The 15,250-nt window shown below is 34.9% G+C and overlaps 1 protein-coding gene across 1 annotated transcript; it reads left to right on the top strand.

Annotated features, from left to right (window-relative positions):
- Positions 1-3,837: 3,837 nt before the first annotated feature.
- LOC134253149 (uncharacterized) lies at positions 3,838-5,553 on the top strand. The gene has a single exon (XM_062735659.1). The coding sequence runs from the start codon at positions 3,838-3,840 to the stop codon at positions 5,551-5,553; it is 1,716 nt and encodes a 571-aa protein (XP_062591643.1).
- The last annotated feature ends 9,697 nt before the right edge of the window (positions 5,554-15,250 follow it).

Here is a 15,250-nt window from a genome sequence, read left to right as displayed (position 1 = left end):
TTTAGAAATCAGAATAAAATTTAATATTTGAATATTTTTCATGAATTTCGAAGATACACTATACAGATACCGGTATTGAGAAATGTCTCATCTGACCTTAATTTTAGATACTTGCAAATTGAATTAAATTTCAAAGGCACATGCAAAAGTACAATACTTCCTTCTTACCAGTATAGTTTTTATTGTTCATTTAAATAATATATAATCCGTTGAATAGATTTTATCACACTGTCGAGATTTGTCATCATTTCGTGCATTTTAAGGTCAGGGGAGACGTTTCTCAATATCTTCGTAATGTATGAAAAATATTTAAAATTTTAATAACATTCTGATCTCTAAACCAGTTTCTAAACGTTTTTAAAAAAATCCAAACACTTAAACATTTGGAAAATTATTTTTCTTCCACAAAGGATTGTATATAAGAAAATCTATCCCTGGTATCTTGCAAAATACCTCAATTTTTTGTGAGTAAACATGTTTAGGTATCAACACTTCTATGACAAAATCTTAGAAAAATGTATCTATTATTAAGACGTCTCGTCTGTCCTTAAAATCTTGCAAGTACTGCAACGAAATTTGGAGAGAAATTTTCTGGTTATCGATATTGGTGAGTACTAAAAGCATTATTCTTCTGATAAATTCTGATTTCGGCATTTAGTTCGGTTCGCAAGTATAACAGAAATAATAAAATCCGGTTGGGGATGACAGTTTTCGTAATGGCACCGGTTCCGACGTTTTCCTGGCATGTCAAATATCAAAACCTTAATAAAAAGTTAGGGAACCATCAGATTTTTTGGACAAGCCTTTAGATTTCTTAAATCCGATTTTTAAAAATAAATCTGGTGTATACAAAGAAGGATATGGAAATAACGAACAGTGTTCAATCTCAACGTCCATTAAACAGATATACAAAATAAGAGCAGAGCAAACACGGACCTCCGAAACATCAGAGGTGGGATCAGGTGCCATGGAGGAGTGAGCATCCCCTGCCGACCGGTCACACCCGCCGTGTGCTCGTTGTCATAAACAGGAAATAATGGAAAAAACCCGTGGTCAATTCAGTGTATAAATAAATGGACTAACAATTGGTATGAAAAACGTCAGTCAGCATTTCATTCAAAGAATTTTTAACACCTCGGTTTAATAATCAAAATTCTAAATCCCAGTCATATAACATATACATACCAGAGTAGAAATCTAAAGAACTGATGTTGAATTTTCAACCTTTAATGACGATTTCTTTCATGATTAATATGAAGTTGATATTGGTAGAAAAACTAATGAAAGGATCACTTCATTATAAATAGGGATTTGACCTATAGGACCGGGCTTGGTTTTTTCTCTACAAAAACCTTGTCGATTTCCGTTCTGATTAATGGCATTAGGCTGAATACATGTAATAATTTGTTTTCCTAAATCTTTTTTCTCGGCGAGTAGAGGTGTAAGGAACCCTTTCTTTGATTTCCTGAGTTTGTTATCTCAAAATGTAATAATTGATATTTGTCTTAACTTCTCAATAAACATAATGGTAATGTTTACTACCTCTGAAATTCTATTCTTCATGTTTTTTAAGGCAATTTTATCCCTGAATGTAGTAAAACATTCCATTAATGTGTGCAAATTATATAGGCCTACATCAAATCCGAGGAGTACAGTTACTGATATGTATGAACCCAAAATCAATGTTATTAAATTCTACAACTGACATTCATCGCAGCTCAATGCTACCAAGAGTTCCTGTATTGAGTAACACAGAGTGAGTTATTTTGTCCTCGAAGAAAGTGTGCTTATACTGAGGTTCGTTCCGCCTGACTGACAACTGTACTATGAATTTTTACGATTTGATATCTCTGTAGTGTTTCTTATATCAAGAATGGGCATGCATAAAGGATATATAGTTGAAGGAAATTACACAAAGCTATAAAAAATATTAAAATAGTGTTTGAAAAGGCGAAAATTAAAACTTTAAAAGTGTGGTACCAGGTGGATTCGAACTCCCGACTTTAAAATGATAGTGTCCACGGTGAAATGGTTCGCTCATACATCAACTGAGCTAGTCTAGCTATAACAAGTGTGGGTATAAATTTGAAGCAGATTATCAACATCAGGTTTCCTTATTTTTTGTAGGTTTTTTGTGAATTTCGACCCTAGGGCAGGGGTGCCCCTAAAAAAATCCTATCTTAAATTAATCCTTACATTCAAACCTATCAAAACATCACAATTTTATTTAGGGGCAGGCCTGCCCTGAAGGACTTCTAGGCCAAAATTCATGCAAAAATCAACACTTTATCGGACAAAATGGTGTTTAGGCCAACTTTGGAGGTTTCTTGTAAAGTTTTTAATAATAAATTTTAATTATAAAACACAAATTTGAAAAATTTAAACATATATAGGGTAGAAAACAACAAATAGAGATTAATTATTCAATGTCACTTTTTCCGGGAAATTTTTCTCTCCTATAGGTCAATTCTTTTGTTAAGGCGAATACATCCTTTATGGAATAACCTTATGCAACTTGTAGCAAAAATGTAATTGAGTAAGAGGCATGGATTAACCACGCTTTTTCAGTTAAATTGATACATCTTAAATAATTGAACCTAAAATAAGGTCATTATGAGCCATATTTAGATTTTCAGATGTTTGTCTTAATTATAATATTCACGTTCCTAAAAGGTTGAAAATTTTCAAATATTGACAATTGATGTAAGCTTGACAAACTTTTTTTTTCAGTTGACTCACTACGATCTGAAAACTGGGAAAGTCATTCTGAGTCTGACCTAGAAATCAAGCATTATTTCGGTCAATATTTCTAAGTTATTTGCAGGAATTGAGAGGGAGGCGGTATATTAATTAAACATGATAAAAAGGAGGGGCGGAATGTTGACTAAATATCCAAGAAATGTGAGGTCGACACAGGGTTCAAATTACAGATCAATTTATTCATATTACTTTGACCAGCAAGAATTTGTCTTAGGAAATTTTTTGCTAAATTTAATACTCAAATCTACCTCTCACTGAAATTTACGAATTAAAATAATTTATACATGTACACGTATATTGATCGAGATGAAAAGAAAATTATTTTGTTAATAGATTATATATTATACTGCATGAATCAAAAAGGACATAGGGTGACTCAGAAGGAGATGAAGCCTTATACACTACACTGACTACAGGGAAACAAGGCTATGCATGCTTTCCAAAAATATGTGCCGTGAATTTAATTTAAGTGTGTTAGCCAGTCCCCTTCCAATAAAACGTCGGAGCATTTGGGGAGGGGGGTGCTGATAAAACCATTAAGAAGATAATTCTTTTCATAATAATTGTTGTAAGACATTTTTTTCAAATTTTAGTCAATCCGTGGTCTTATACCTTATAGGCCTATGTAATTTGTTTCAACATAGAATTCATGTAAATGCAGATACGCACACTCTGTCTGTGTCCATGGTGTCGGGTATTTAAATCTATATTTATCACCAATCAGGTAGTAAATAACAGATCTCGTTCAAGTCTCGTCATTCTGACATTCCAAAATCTGTAATCAAAGTCATTGTTTAAAGTGTTTCAGCTTCAGCAAAAACTGTAAGTATCAATTTCAAAATAAAAACAAACATTTCATTTCTTAAATTAACTACATTAAATTGCAAATGTGGCTACATATACAAGAGTTATATAAGCGGTAACTGATACGTTGTATAAATAATTTATAATTAGATATGTATATGTGTGACATACACATACATTTCTACTGGTTACGTGTCAATTCTGCTTTTATATTAAACATGCTCTTGGTAAACATTGTTTTGAATTTTACGGTATTTTTTTTTATATTTTTAGATGGCTTTTTCTAAAATGGTTCCCCACAGAGCCCAACACTTTTTAGAGTGTGGCATTGAGGAATGTGAAAGAAACTGTGAGTTCTATTGCAACCCTTGTCATCAAAGATTGTGTAAACAATGCAGCGAGGAACATCTGAAAAGTCCAGAAAACAAGAACCATGAGGTGGTCCATTACCAGCAACGTAAACGACAACTTCCTGTGGAGAAATGCAAGATCCACCCCACTAAAGATGTGGACATGCTCTGTGAAGAATGCCAAGTTCCAGTATGTTCCAAATGCGTCACTCAAAAAGAGCACCGAGGGCATATATTCACTGATCTAGAGACAATTTATGCAGAAAAATATGCAGACTTTCAAGAGGATATCGCCAAGATACAAGACTACTTTCTCCCTACATCTCAAGATTTACAGAAAGAAATTAAAAAAGATTCCTCAGAAATCAAACACATCATGGACAACATCAGAACATCCATGAAGACTGAAGGTGAGTCCCTGAAAAGTCTGGTGGACACAGTCATATCTGAGAACATGAAGCAGTTAGACCAGATAGAGCATTCACTGTTAGAAGATCTAAACACCCAAGACAAGACCATGGATGACTACATCACTTATCTTAATAACCTTGTCAAAGAGCTCCACAGATGCCTGGCCTCTACAGAAACCCAGAAATTAATGTGTGAGAAGAAACCAAAGATTCGATCCATACCAGAGACAACAAAACCAGTCACACCAGGATTTACTGCTGGTCAATACAGCAAAAGTGATGTCACCAAATTACTTGGTAAAATACATGCCCACAACACTAAAGCAGAGAAGAGAGAAATAAGGCCCATTGAAAGTGTCTACAATACAGCAATGAAACCTACACATAAACAGATGAAAGAAGACAGAAAGAAATCTGACAAGAAACAAACAATGTCTCTATCTGCCTCTGTCACCAAGGTCAGGGAGTTCAATGTACCAGGTGTTGATTGTGTATTCCATGTATCACTAGATCAATCAGACAGACTCTGGATCAGTGACAATAATGGTAATCTTGTCCAAACAGATCTACAGGGGAATGTGATACAGAAGATAAAAACCAGTTATGGATATGGTTACCACACAGTCACACAGGACAGGGGTCTGATCTTTACAGACAAAGACAAGAAAGTCATCAATAGGATAACACAGGATAATAATATCACTGAATTCATTAAAACTGGAGACTGGACACCACTCAGCATACACTCCTCCCACATCAATGGGGACTTACTGGTGGGGATGACTACTTATAGAGAGGCTAAAGTCACCAGGTACAACAAGACAGGAAAAGAACTACAGAACATACAGAGGGATAACAAAGGACAGGAACTGTATATTACACCATCCTACATCACAGAAAACATCAATGGAGATATCTGTACATCAGACTATGATAAAAGGGCAGTAGTGGTGGTGAATAAATCAGGACAACACAGGTTCTCCTACACAGGTCAGAAGTCATTATTCGATCCCTATGGAATCTGTACTGATGTCCTCGGTCACATCCTGGTGTGTGATGGATACAGTGGCACTGTTCACCTCCTTGATCAGGACGGTCAGTTCTTGTCTCTATTACTCACACCACAACAAGGGGTACGCAGTCCCTGTAGTGTGTGTGTGGATGATGAGAACAATCTCTATGTAGGACAAACTACCACCATACTGACAATGTACAAGTATATACAGTGATTCTTGTGACAAAACGATGTGTTATTAAATTCAACTTTTTTTTTATAAGAAGAAGAATTTCAATGGTGCTAATAGTCATCATATTTTGTTGTTTTGTATATCCAATTCATATCTAATTTAAACATTATAACATGATTCTAAATACATATTACACAAAACTATCATGTACATATGCATAATAATAATCTACTATGTATCAATGCTTGACGATAAAAAGAGCGTTTTATCCATTGTACCAGTCCAAATACTAATGTATAATGTGTATATAATGAATACTAATAAATGTTAATAAATCATTTAGTGTGACAAGTCAAAAAGTATGTTTTTTATAATGTCAAAAAAAAAAATGTTCATTGAATTGTTTAAATCTGATCAAAATAAATAATTTTTTATAAAATTGTTCTACTAAATCAGCATCTTTGCTAGCCAAGGGTTTCCGATCCGATATCTACTCTACCTGTAGAGTAAGTATCGGATCGGAAACCCTTGGCTAGCGAAGATGCTAAATCAGCAGTCATTTTAATTAGCATTGAACTTCAGTACTGTATTGCTTGCAATTCAATCCAACAAAAATAAATGATAATAAACTTCGCCTCCCATACCATTTAATGGACAGGTCCATGTTTGTCCTTGGATACACGAAATAAGTATCGGATTAAAGAAAATAGAGGTGTAAAATGACATTATGTTATAAAGAATCTCTGAAAGCAGTGTAATTTTATTTAGACTTGAATAGGAGGAGTTGCAGACAAGAGGTTGTTATACAGAAAGAATCACTGACAGTTTCCATGTTTTGCAATAGGAAACTCAAAATATGTGTCTGATCAAAAAAAAAAAAAGGGTAGAGTAGGAGGTCAGTATGGCGAAATGTAATATAAAGATTCTGTGAAAGTTTCATAAAGATTCATTCAGAGCAGAGATATAAAAGGAGTTGCGGATAAGAAAGCGTACTAACAAACAGACTAAGGGAAATCCTGATAACTACCGGTATATACCGGGCCCTGGCCTCCCACTTTTCCGGGGGGGGGGGGGGGGGTATGAAAATCTTTCATCTCTATATCCCTTTCATCAAATGTATGTAATATATTTTCCCCTCTGAAAATATGAAGCACATGTTTGCCTGTATTTTGAAATTTTTACACACATGAAATGCTTTGAATTTGTTCTACATAGGGCGACAATGAAAAAAGTAAACGTGCTGCCCTATCTTTTTTTGTTCTTTGGGGTGTTATGAATTCTAATTTTGAATTACCGGTCGGAATTTTATGCGATGCATAGCATCGTTTTTGAAAGAGGGGGGGGGGTGTGATGGCCAACTTTTTTCAGTGCCAACTTAATTCCTTTTACTTCAGTTTTTTTATACTGTAGTAAGAAGAGGGGGTCAACCATCCACTTAATGGACATTTTACATACTAAAGGTAAAGTTGGGAAAAGGGGGGGAGAGCTAGAGGGGGCAGCCCCCTGTTGCTATAGTCGTGCCTGCGATGTTAGACAAAAATTATATGAGGATGTTTTTTTTAACGCTTCCATTATATATTAAACTTGAATAAAGGACTTTGCCGCGATATACATGTATCTAAAACATAATTTTTAAAAGGTATTTCATAATCAAATAAATTAATCATGTTAATTATATTAACCGAAAAAATGTCAAAAGAGGACAAAAGTTGAGAACATGAAAGAAAATTGACAAAATCGCACTGTACTCTGTAGTTGGTCAATGGCTCGATCTATATTTCTTTCAAGCTAGAATATAATTCCTTTTGAGGGTCTGCTGAGCTAGATATTCAACATGGGAAAATTTAATTCAAATCACGTAATTTAATGAGGAGATGCATAGACAAAAAAATGTGTTATTTATGTTTAGACGAGAGAGACTTTGCATATTTAAAGTTTCACATGGAAAAAAAGAACCCATTGATTTTTTTTTTTTTTTTTTTTTACATTTTAGGTTTTGATACGACCTAAATGAATAAAATAAGCGTGTTAATGACAATGAATTCAGCAAGGTGCTTCATCCGGGTTACTCGTAACCAACAACAATCAGTATGGCGGCGTTCATTCGGTAAGCACCCGCGTTCTTCACCGAAGTTATGACACCGATTAATCGCTAAACAGCATACCCTGAAAGATACAAAATGGATGAAAGACATTGGTGGATTGCTGGAAAAATCCAGGAAACCTTCAGAATTGGAGGATATGACAATCCAACATTGCTCGAGGATTTTATGACCGAAGAGACCACATTGAACAAAATCAACCGTTTTTTGAAAGCAGGTGGTCCATGCAGGTTGTTTTTTACCTGCGCAAAAGCCGAAACTGGCGCCTTATCTACCAGAGAACTCAATGTTACGGGAACGCTAGCCGCACTGAAAGATGTAGATTTAGATAAAGTCAATATTTTGTATTTCTTGAGAAATAGAGTAGATAAAGATGTTGATACGGTACGGTATGAGAGAGATATTTTCTGTGGCGAGCTTAAGCACAATACGATCGAGACGCTGGTCACCCTCCTGTCTGACGTGTATAACCCCCTGATTAAGGCCCAGAAGGAATGGGGAGAGTGTAATATGGAGGGACAGACAAACCTCAGTCACAGCATGGACAAGTTTCTGACGGCCCTGAATGAGTCCACAGCCTCCATGCATCACTCAAAGCAGCTGGTAATGGGGGTTGATTGTGGCTTTTTTTGCATAATTTTTTATTTGTCAAAACAAGGCTTGTATATTGAGGGCTTTTGTGAATATAACAAAAATAATGAAATGACGAATAATGCCGTCATATGAAATTAAACTTATTTTTATTTAATCATTGTTGTAGGAAAATACAGATAAATATTCCATAAGAAAAATTATGTATTGAATATTGCATATGTAGACAAAATTCAGCATAACTAAATGAAGTAGAAAAAAGATTATTGTTGGAATTTGAAAAATTATAAATTTGAGCACTGAAGATATTTAGAATTTCTACAATATTATCCATGACAGATGCTGAAACAGCCAGAAAACATTGTCCTGAATGACTTCAAGCAGCATCGGGCGGCTGCCCTGGATGTACAGCTGATTGGTCAGTACGAAGAGCTGGTAACAGACTGGATCAACACTATAGAGACAATGCTGAACGACACATCAGACGAAAGGTACGACTAATGTCTAATTCTACATCATCTACAGTGATGTGCCATAAGTGTTCGTCCAAATTCAAAATGGCCGCCGTAGTAACGAGACGCTTCGGAAAAATAAAACACAGAAATAAAATTATAAAATATTTTTTCTTACCTTAATACTTTGTTATATAGCCTTTTGACCTCAGAACTTTCTGTATTCGTCTTGGGATCGACCTGTATAAGCCCTGAACATAATAAATTGGGATGTTTATCCAGATACGTCGAATGGCTGCCTCCAGCTGATTTTTACACAAGAATATTTCGTTGCCGTTTTTCAGTTCTCTTTTCAGTCTCAACCAGATATTTTCAATAATGTTCAAATCAGGACTCTGAGCGGGCCAAACCATTGAATGAATATTATTCTGTAATTTATATTCTTGAACTACTCGGGCTCTGTGAATAGGGGCGTTGTCATCTTGAAATATATAGTTATTTCGAGGAAAATGGCGTGCTATGACTGGCCAAAGTTGATCTTCAATTATATCAATGTATTTTCTAGCATTTATGTTACCATCTACAACAGTCACAGTCCCTACACCGTTGAAAGTGATGCAGCCCCATATCATTAAACTAAACTTCGGTGTTGGAGGTTGCGAGAGACAACATGGCATCCACTCTTCGCCCACCTTTCTCCATATAAAAACACGGTTATCAGTCCCAACGTCCACTTTGCACTCATCACTAAAGATGACCCTGTTCCAATAATTATCTACAGTTTTGTATCTGTTTCCTCTACACCAGGAGAGCCGTGCTTTTCTGTTCACTTCGCGAATTCTTATGCGCTTTCGAACAACTCTTCTAAAATACCCCTGTTTATACAAATTTCGTTGAACTGTCCGTTTAGATATAGCAGAGTCTCTATTTTCATTGAATAAGGCTGTTATGTCTGATAATTTTCTTTTTCTGTTTTCTTTCACCAACCTTAAAATGCTGCGACTGTCTCTGTCACTTAGCTTTGCCTGCTTCCCTTTCCTCGGTATGTTTTCTACATTTCCTCGCTTCCGATACCGGTCAACTACAGAAGTTATTGTAGACCGGGGAATTTGTAATCTCCTTGCTATTTCTGAATGTTTTAATCCAGACAGGTAAAGAGAAACGATGACTTCTTTAACATCAGTACTCAATTCTTTACGCACGGTAGCCATTTTGTTTACAGGGGAAATACACAGCAGACGAAAATAATTTTGCTACGTAATTGTGACACGTGACAGTCACGTGGATATGCTATAAATACATACTTATTTAGTCAACATTGACGCCATGGTTAAAAGATACAGCGTCGACGAAGTTATGTGAAAATGTAAGGTAACGTAATGAAAATTGAATTTGGACGAACACTTATGGCACATCACTGTATACAACACAGTCTCGTGATCTGTAAATTACAAGTTCCTTTATCAATGAATTAATTTCACATCATTTTTTAATTATTTCTCCGATTTTTTCATCACATATTTAATAACAAATTCTTTGGATGTGTTTATTTTCATGTTTGAATAATTTTTTTGTCCAAACACATATCTCCCATTCATTTCTGTGTCACTTTGACTCTTTTCTCCTTGTTTACCCAGCACAAATATAATTGCAATTAATATTTGTAAAATTAATTCATTCAAAAATCAATTCTGTTGTCTTGTAGTGTTCTATAGAGTTTGAACATTTAGCTATACAGCTACACTTGAATTACAATTTTGGACTGTGTAATAGCCAATAGCAGAGGAGGAAAATGTGATGTACCAGACTGTGATTCAAACCCAGGCCCACTGAATTACAGTTAGCTGCTCTACCAACTGGGCTAGTCAGGCCAAAGCATATGGCCCAGATCATTGCATACCTTCCTTCTTAATTGTCTCCTCCCTCAAAGATACAACCCAAGTTCTTATTACCCATTGTACGACTCTTACTGCCAAATGTAACTGGGAAGGCGAAAAATGGGATGAACCAAACTCAGGGTTGGCTTCCTTGTCCAGTCATACATTTCTCTCTTTTCCTGTTGCATTTTGTTCCATGCTCTAGAAAACACACGAGTGTTCTGCCAGGGGCTGAGGACCTATATTATAAGGAGGGAGGAATGTGGTGGTCAAATGTGTTTGATTGCAGGTGGCCAGATAGCTCAGTGGGGAGAGCACCTGACCAGAGGTTCAGGGGGCCCTGGTTTGAATCCTTGTCTGGTCATTTTTGTCCTTTCCCGTTACAACTGTAACATTATGTGAATTTGTACTTCAGTTATTATTTAATATAATTATATTTAAAACTCTTCCTGATCATGAGTACAAGTAAGTCAATCTGGTTTCTTGTAATTGACATTTCAATTAGAATTCGAATTACTCAAAGGAGATTTTTCTTACTTTTCTATTCTGTATTTTCAAATTACGATAACACAGCACATGGAAATACATTGTACTCCGTTCAGTCTGTTGTCCCAATATTTATCAGTGTTTTAATTAATATTTTTTGTATATGATAACTTAACTTAGTTATTCTTTAGGACACATTTTATTGGGTAAAATTGGCATCTTTTTCAGTGATACTCATTTGCTAATCTTACAATTTGTAGGACAGTTGTCTTTCCTGATGAACCTCCAACATATAGGTGAAAAAATCATAGAAAATTTGTCAAATGCTGTGATCAGAAATCTCATAATGAGCTGATTAAAAAGTAGTGTTAATAGCTTTGTTCTTATGTTTGATATTTCTTACAATTACATTGTGTAGAATTATTGATCAGTGTGTGTGATTCAATTGATTTTAACCATTTATTATGAAAAATGTGAAATGGAATAAATTTTATGTGTACAATTAAAGGTATTGGAAATCTAATTTGTTGGGGAAACATTGCAATCTAATGTTTGTGTCACTAATACTTGATTTCATTTAACTAAATTCAATTCTTTCAGGTGGGGGGGGGGGGGCAATCTTAGAAAGGGCACTATACAAAGCCACTTAAGATAACTAAATAGTATATTTTGTTGAGGAGGGTTAAAAATGTAGAAGAAAGGGTAATTTAAAATTTTGTATGGATAAAAAAAATCACATATATAAAAATGTTATGATGAACATAATTAATGCATGTACAGATGAAAAGGTTATTTAGGCCAATACAAGAGCATTATTGACCTTGACCTTTCAGAATGTCTGACCCAAGGTAAAACCTATTGTGTAATGTCTTCACTAACAAACATTTATAATATTAGCTTCACCATTTGGAATGTTGTTGGTAGGAACACAATATGTGTAAAAGAAGACATGTCTGTTTTTGAAGCATGCATTTTACCAATTTAACCACAAATTGTTATACATGCATCATCAATTATTTTCAAAGCATTTATGTTAAGGATTTTTTTTTGAAAATTTAATGTAAGTAAGTGTCTTTTAGAAAGTAGGACTTCTATTTTTTTTGTGTTGTGCATCTTAGAATGTAGTTTTATTAAAGTTTTGTAATTTTGAAAAAATCTGACTTTAAATTTTAGAAATTCTAACAGAATTAATTTTCTCTGGTGAAAAATTTAGTACATGTAGCACAGTACCTTGTGTGAAATTCATGAAGCACAGTTTTAAAGATTTTGACGCCTGTGCATTTCATTTTTAACACTATAAATCCCTTAATAAATCCCACAGACAAGAGTAATGTAGCAAGTATTCTTCCATAAAATACCATATAAATACAGAAAAATGCCAAAGCTAATAAGAATTTCAAGTTGATTAAAGAAATTTATGATTATTTTCAGACCCAATTTAAACTGTATATTCCTCAGTCACTGTTTAAACAATGATACATATTTTCTTTGAGAGAGAGAAAGAGAGAGAGAAAGCAATTTTGAGAGGACACAAAAATTGAACTTTTGGATAAAAGTCCTCATGATAATAATTTTTTTACCTTAAAGAAAACAAAAAAAATTTATTAAATGATTAATTTTCTTGGCGTTTATTTTAGGTTTATGGATCCCAATGCTGGGCCACTTTCGGAGTTGGAAAGATGGCGTCGTCGTCAGCGGTTACTGACAAGTATTACAGAACAGCTCAAAAGTAAAGAATGCAAAGCTGTGATTGGGGTTCTGATAACCGCTAAATCCAGGCTGCTGAAGAAATGGAAAAATGTGGATGCTCAGTAAGTGCAGCTTAACTTAAATATCACAAATTTTACTGGCATCTTCTGGAATATACCTTGGATATACTGTATCACAGTCAATTGAAAGTCTCAAGAAGTTGATTTTATGTATTTTAATAAAATTCAGTACCTTAATTGAATCCTCTTATAAATATCTCAATATCTCAAATATAATGATATTTTACTGTAATTAATATTTTGCAAAAACTGCACCATTGGTCTCTGTTATCAATCATATATTTAATCTATTGATTGCTGGTTATTCTTGACTAAGGTAGATTGAAATATAAATGAGTTTCTCTTCTACAATTGATGCTCATTAACATATTTGATTTATAATGCTTTTATAACATTTTAAGAGCAATAGTTACTTAGGATGTAAGCAACTTAAGGGTCATGAGCTAGAGATTATCTCTGACTTCCTCTGCAAACTTGTCCATAAAAATCAATTAAGTGAACAGAATATGTTTTATTTATTACAGAATCACTGATGCGATGAATGACACCAAAGACAAGGTCAAATACCTGGAATCTCTGAGACGGCATTTCGACCAGCTATACCAGGATGCAACACCGGCCTCCATCATCAACAACGCCATTCCCGGCATCGTCAACAGCGTGCGCCAGATGGATTCCATCTCCCGGTATTACGCCAGGACCGGTTTTCTGGGTATCGTTTTTACCAAGATCACCAATCAGCTGGTACTGGCCTGTAAGGAGTACATTAAGAACTGTACCATCACGGCCTACGACGGGGACGAACTGTGGGTCAGGATCAAGGAGGAGATCAGAAACAGGGACTCTCTGCCCCTCGTGGACCCCCAGCAGAGGCTGCTCAGGAACCAAGTAGAGGCCAAAATCAAGGTAAACTCTAAACAATGAGGACATTCAGCAACCTCATATTGATGAAAATGGTGATTTTTTTTTTTATGTTGAGGTGTAGTTATGATCTTTGATGCAATAAATTATGTAAATTGTATAAATGTAGTTGAAATGCATGCATTATGGTAGTTGTATTTTTGTTTTGAGTGAAAGACTTTCTTAAGGTAGAAGAATCCAAGAAGTTTAGAAGCCAAGTTAAAAGTGCTTCTGTAATTCAAAATAAAGATAAACTTTTGTTTTCAATTCGGTATTTAAAACAGAGTAGACTAAAACAAATTATAAAAGCATAAACCAAGAATTTTGTTAATTTTTATTAATTTTGAATTAAATCATTACAGCAACAAGGGGCCCTGACAAGAGGAAAGACTAAGGAGGGTAAAGATCTGGGCTTACAGGACGACAGTTTGTACGGTAGACTGAAGGCCTGCCTGACCCTCCAGGGCTACTACAGGGAGACCCTGAGGTCGCTGAGAGACTCCCTAGGACAGACCAACAACATGTCCCACTTCCCCTCCCTCAGTAGTGTGGGGGGACCGGGCAGCTTCACCACCAGGTCATTCTTCTATTGATTTATTATTGCCTTTAATTACTGTTTTTTAATTAATAAAATATGTTTAATTATAAATGGTTATAGGGAATTATTGTATACTAAATGGCTATATGGAATTCTTATGTTTTATTTGTACTGGTACATGTACAAATAATTCAATACCTGTTTGATTTAATTTTTACACAAAAAGTGTCATGATGTATTTCAAATAGGAAATGCTTATAAGAAAGCAAGACAAGTTAAACTGAATGATGAAAAATAACTTCTAATTATAGATCCAAACCAAGCAATGCCTCCAGATCGGGCCCGTCGGTGTCTCCTAAGAAAGGGATATCCTCGCTGATGACTAATGACGCTGGTCACGGCGTGTCGATCGCTGACGAGGACGCCATCATGTCACACATGGACAGTTTCTGTAACAGGATCAGACAGCTGATTGACGTCATCAACACTCTCGCTCAGTACAACAAGTAAGGGAATACAGATTTGAATGGATACATTGATAATTTCAGAAATTTTGATTAATTCAATGAATTTTTGTAGGATCATGTTGACACTTGAAAGTAATTAAAGTAAAACTTCATTTAACTTAATATTTTTTTTTTTATTTATAAGATGAACATTTTCTCTTTTTATGGAAATCAAAATAACAAGATTTTTATTTTAATGATAAAAATACTCGGATAAAATAAAAGATTGGGGAATTTTATATGCATTGCTTTTCCACAGAAATTTCTTGAAAGGGCAGATAATTAAAATTGTGTAAATTTGTGTACTACATAAAGGATTAATTAAAAAAGAAATATTATAGAACTGCATTCTATAATTCAGGTTGTCTACAAGCACCATTGGTGTCCCTAAACCCAGGAAGGAGGACCTGGTGATTGACGACGAAGACAGTGACGAATACAAATACAGGAAGTACCGCGAGAACAAAGCTAACAAATGTAAGTACCGATAGTACTGAAATAAGCAAACAATTGTAGGT

This window comes from Saccostrea cucullata, unplaced genomic scaffold, assembly GCF_032062105.1.
Source record: "Saccostrea cucullata isolate Sc308-1 unplaced genomic scaffold, CSIRO_AGI_Scuc_v1 ctg5242, whole genome shotgun sequence".
Lineage (NCBI taxonomy): Eukaryota > Metazoa > Mollusca > Bivalvia > Ostreida > Ostreidae > Saccostrea > Saccostrea cuccullata.
Note: the sequence above shows the minus strand (reverse complement) of the source record. Positions and strands in the feature narration are given on the sequence as shown.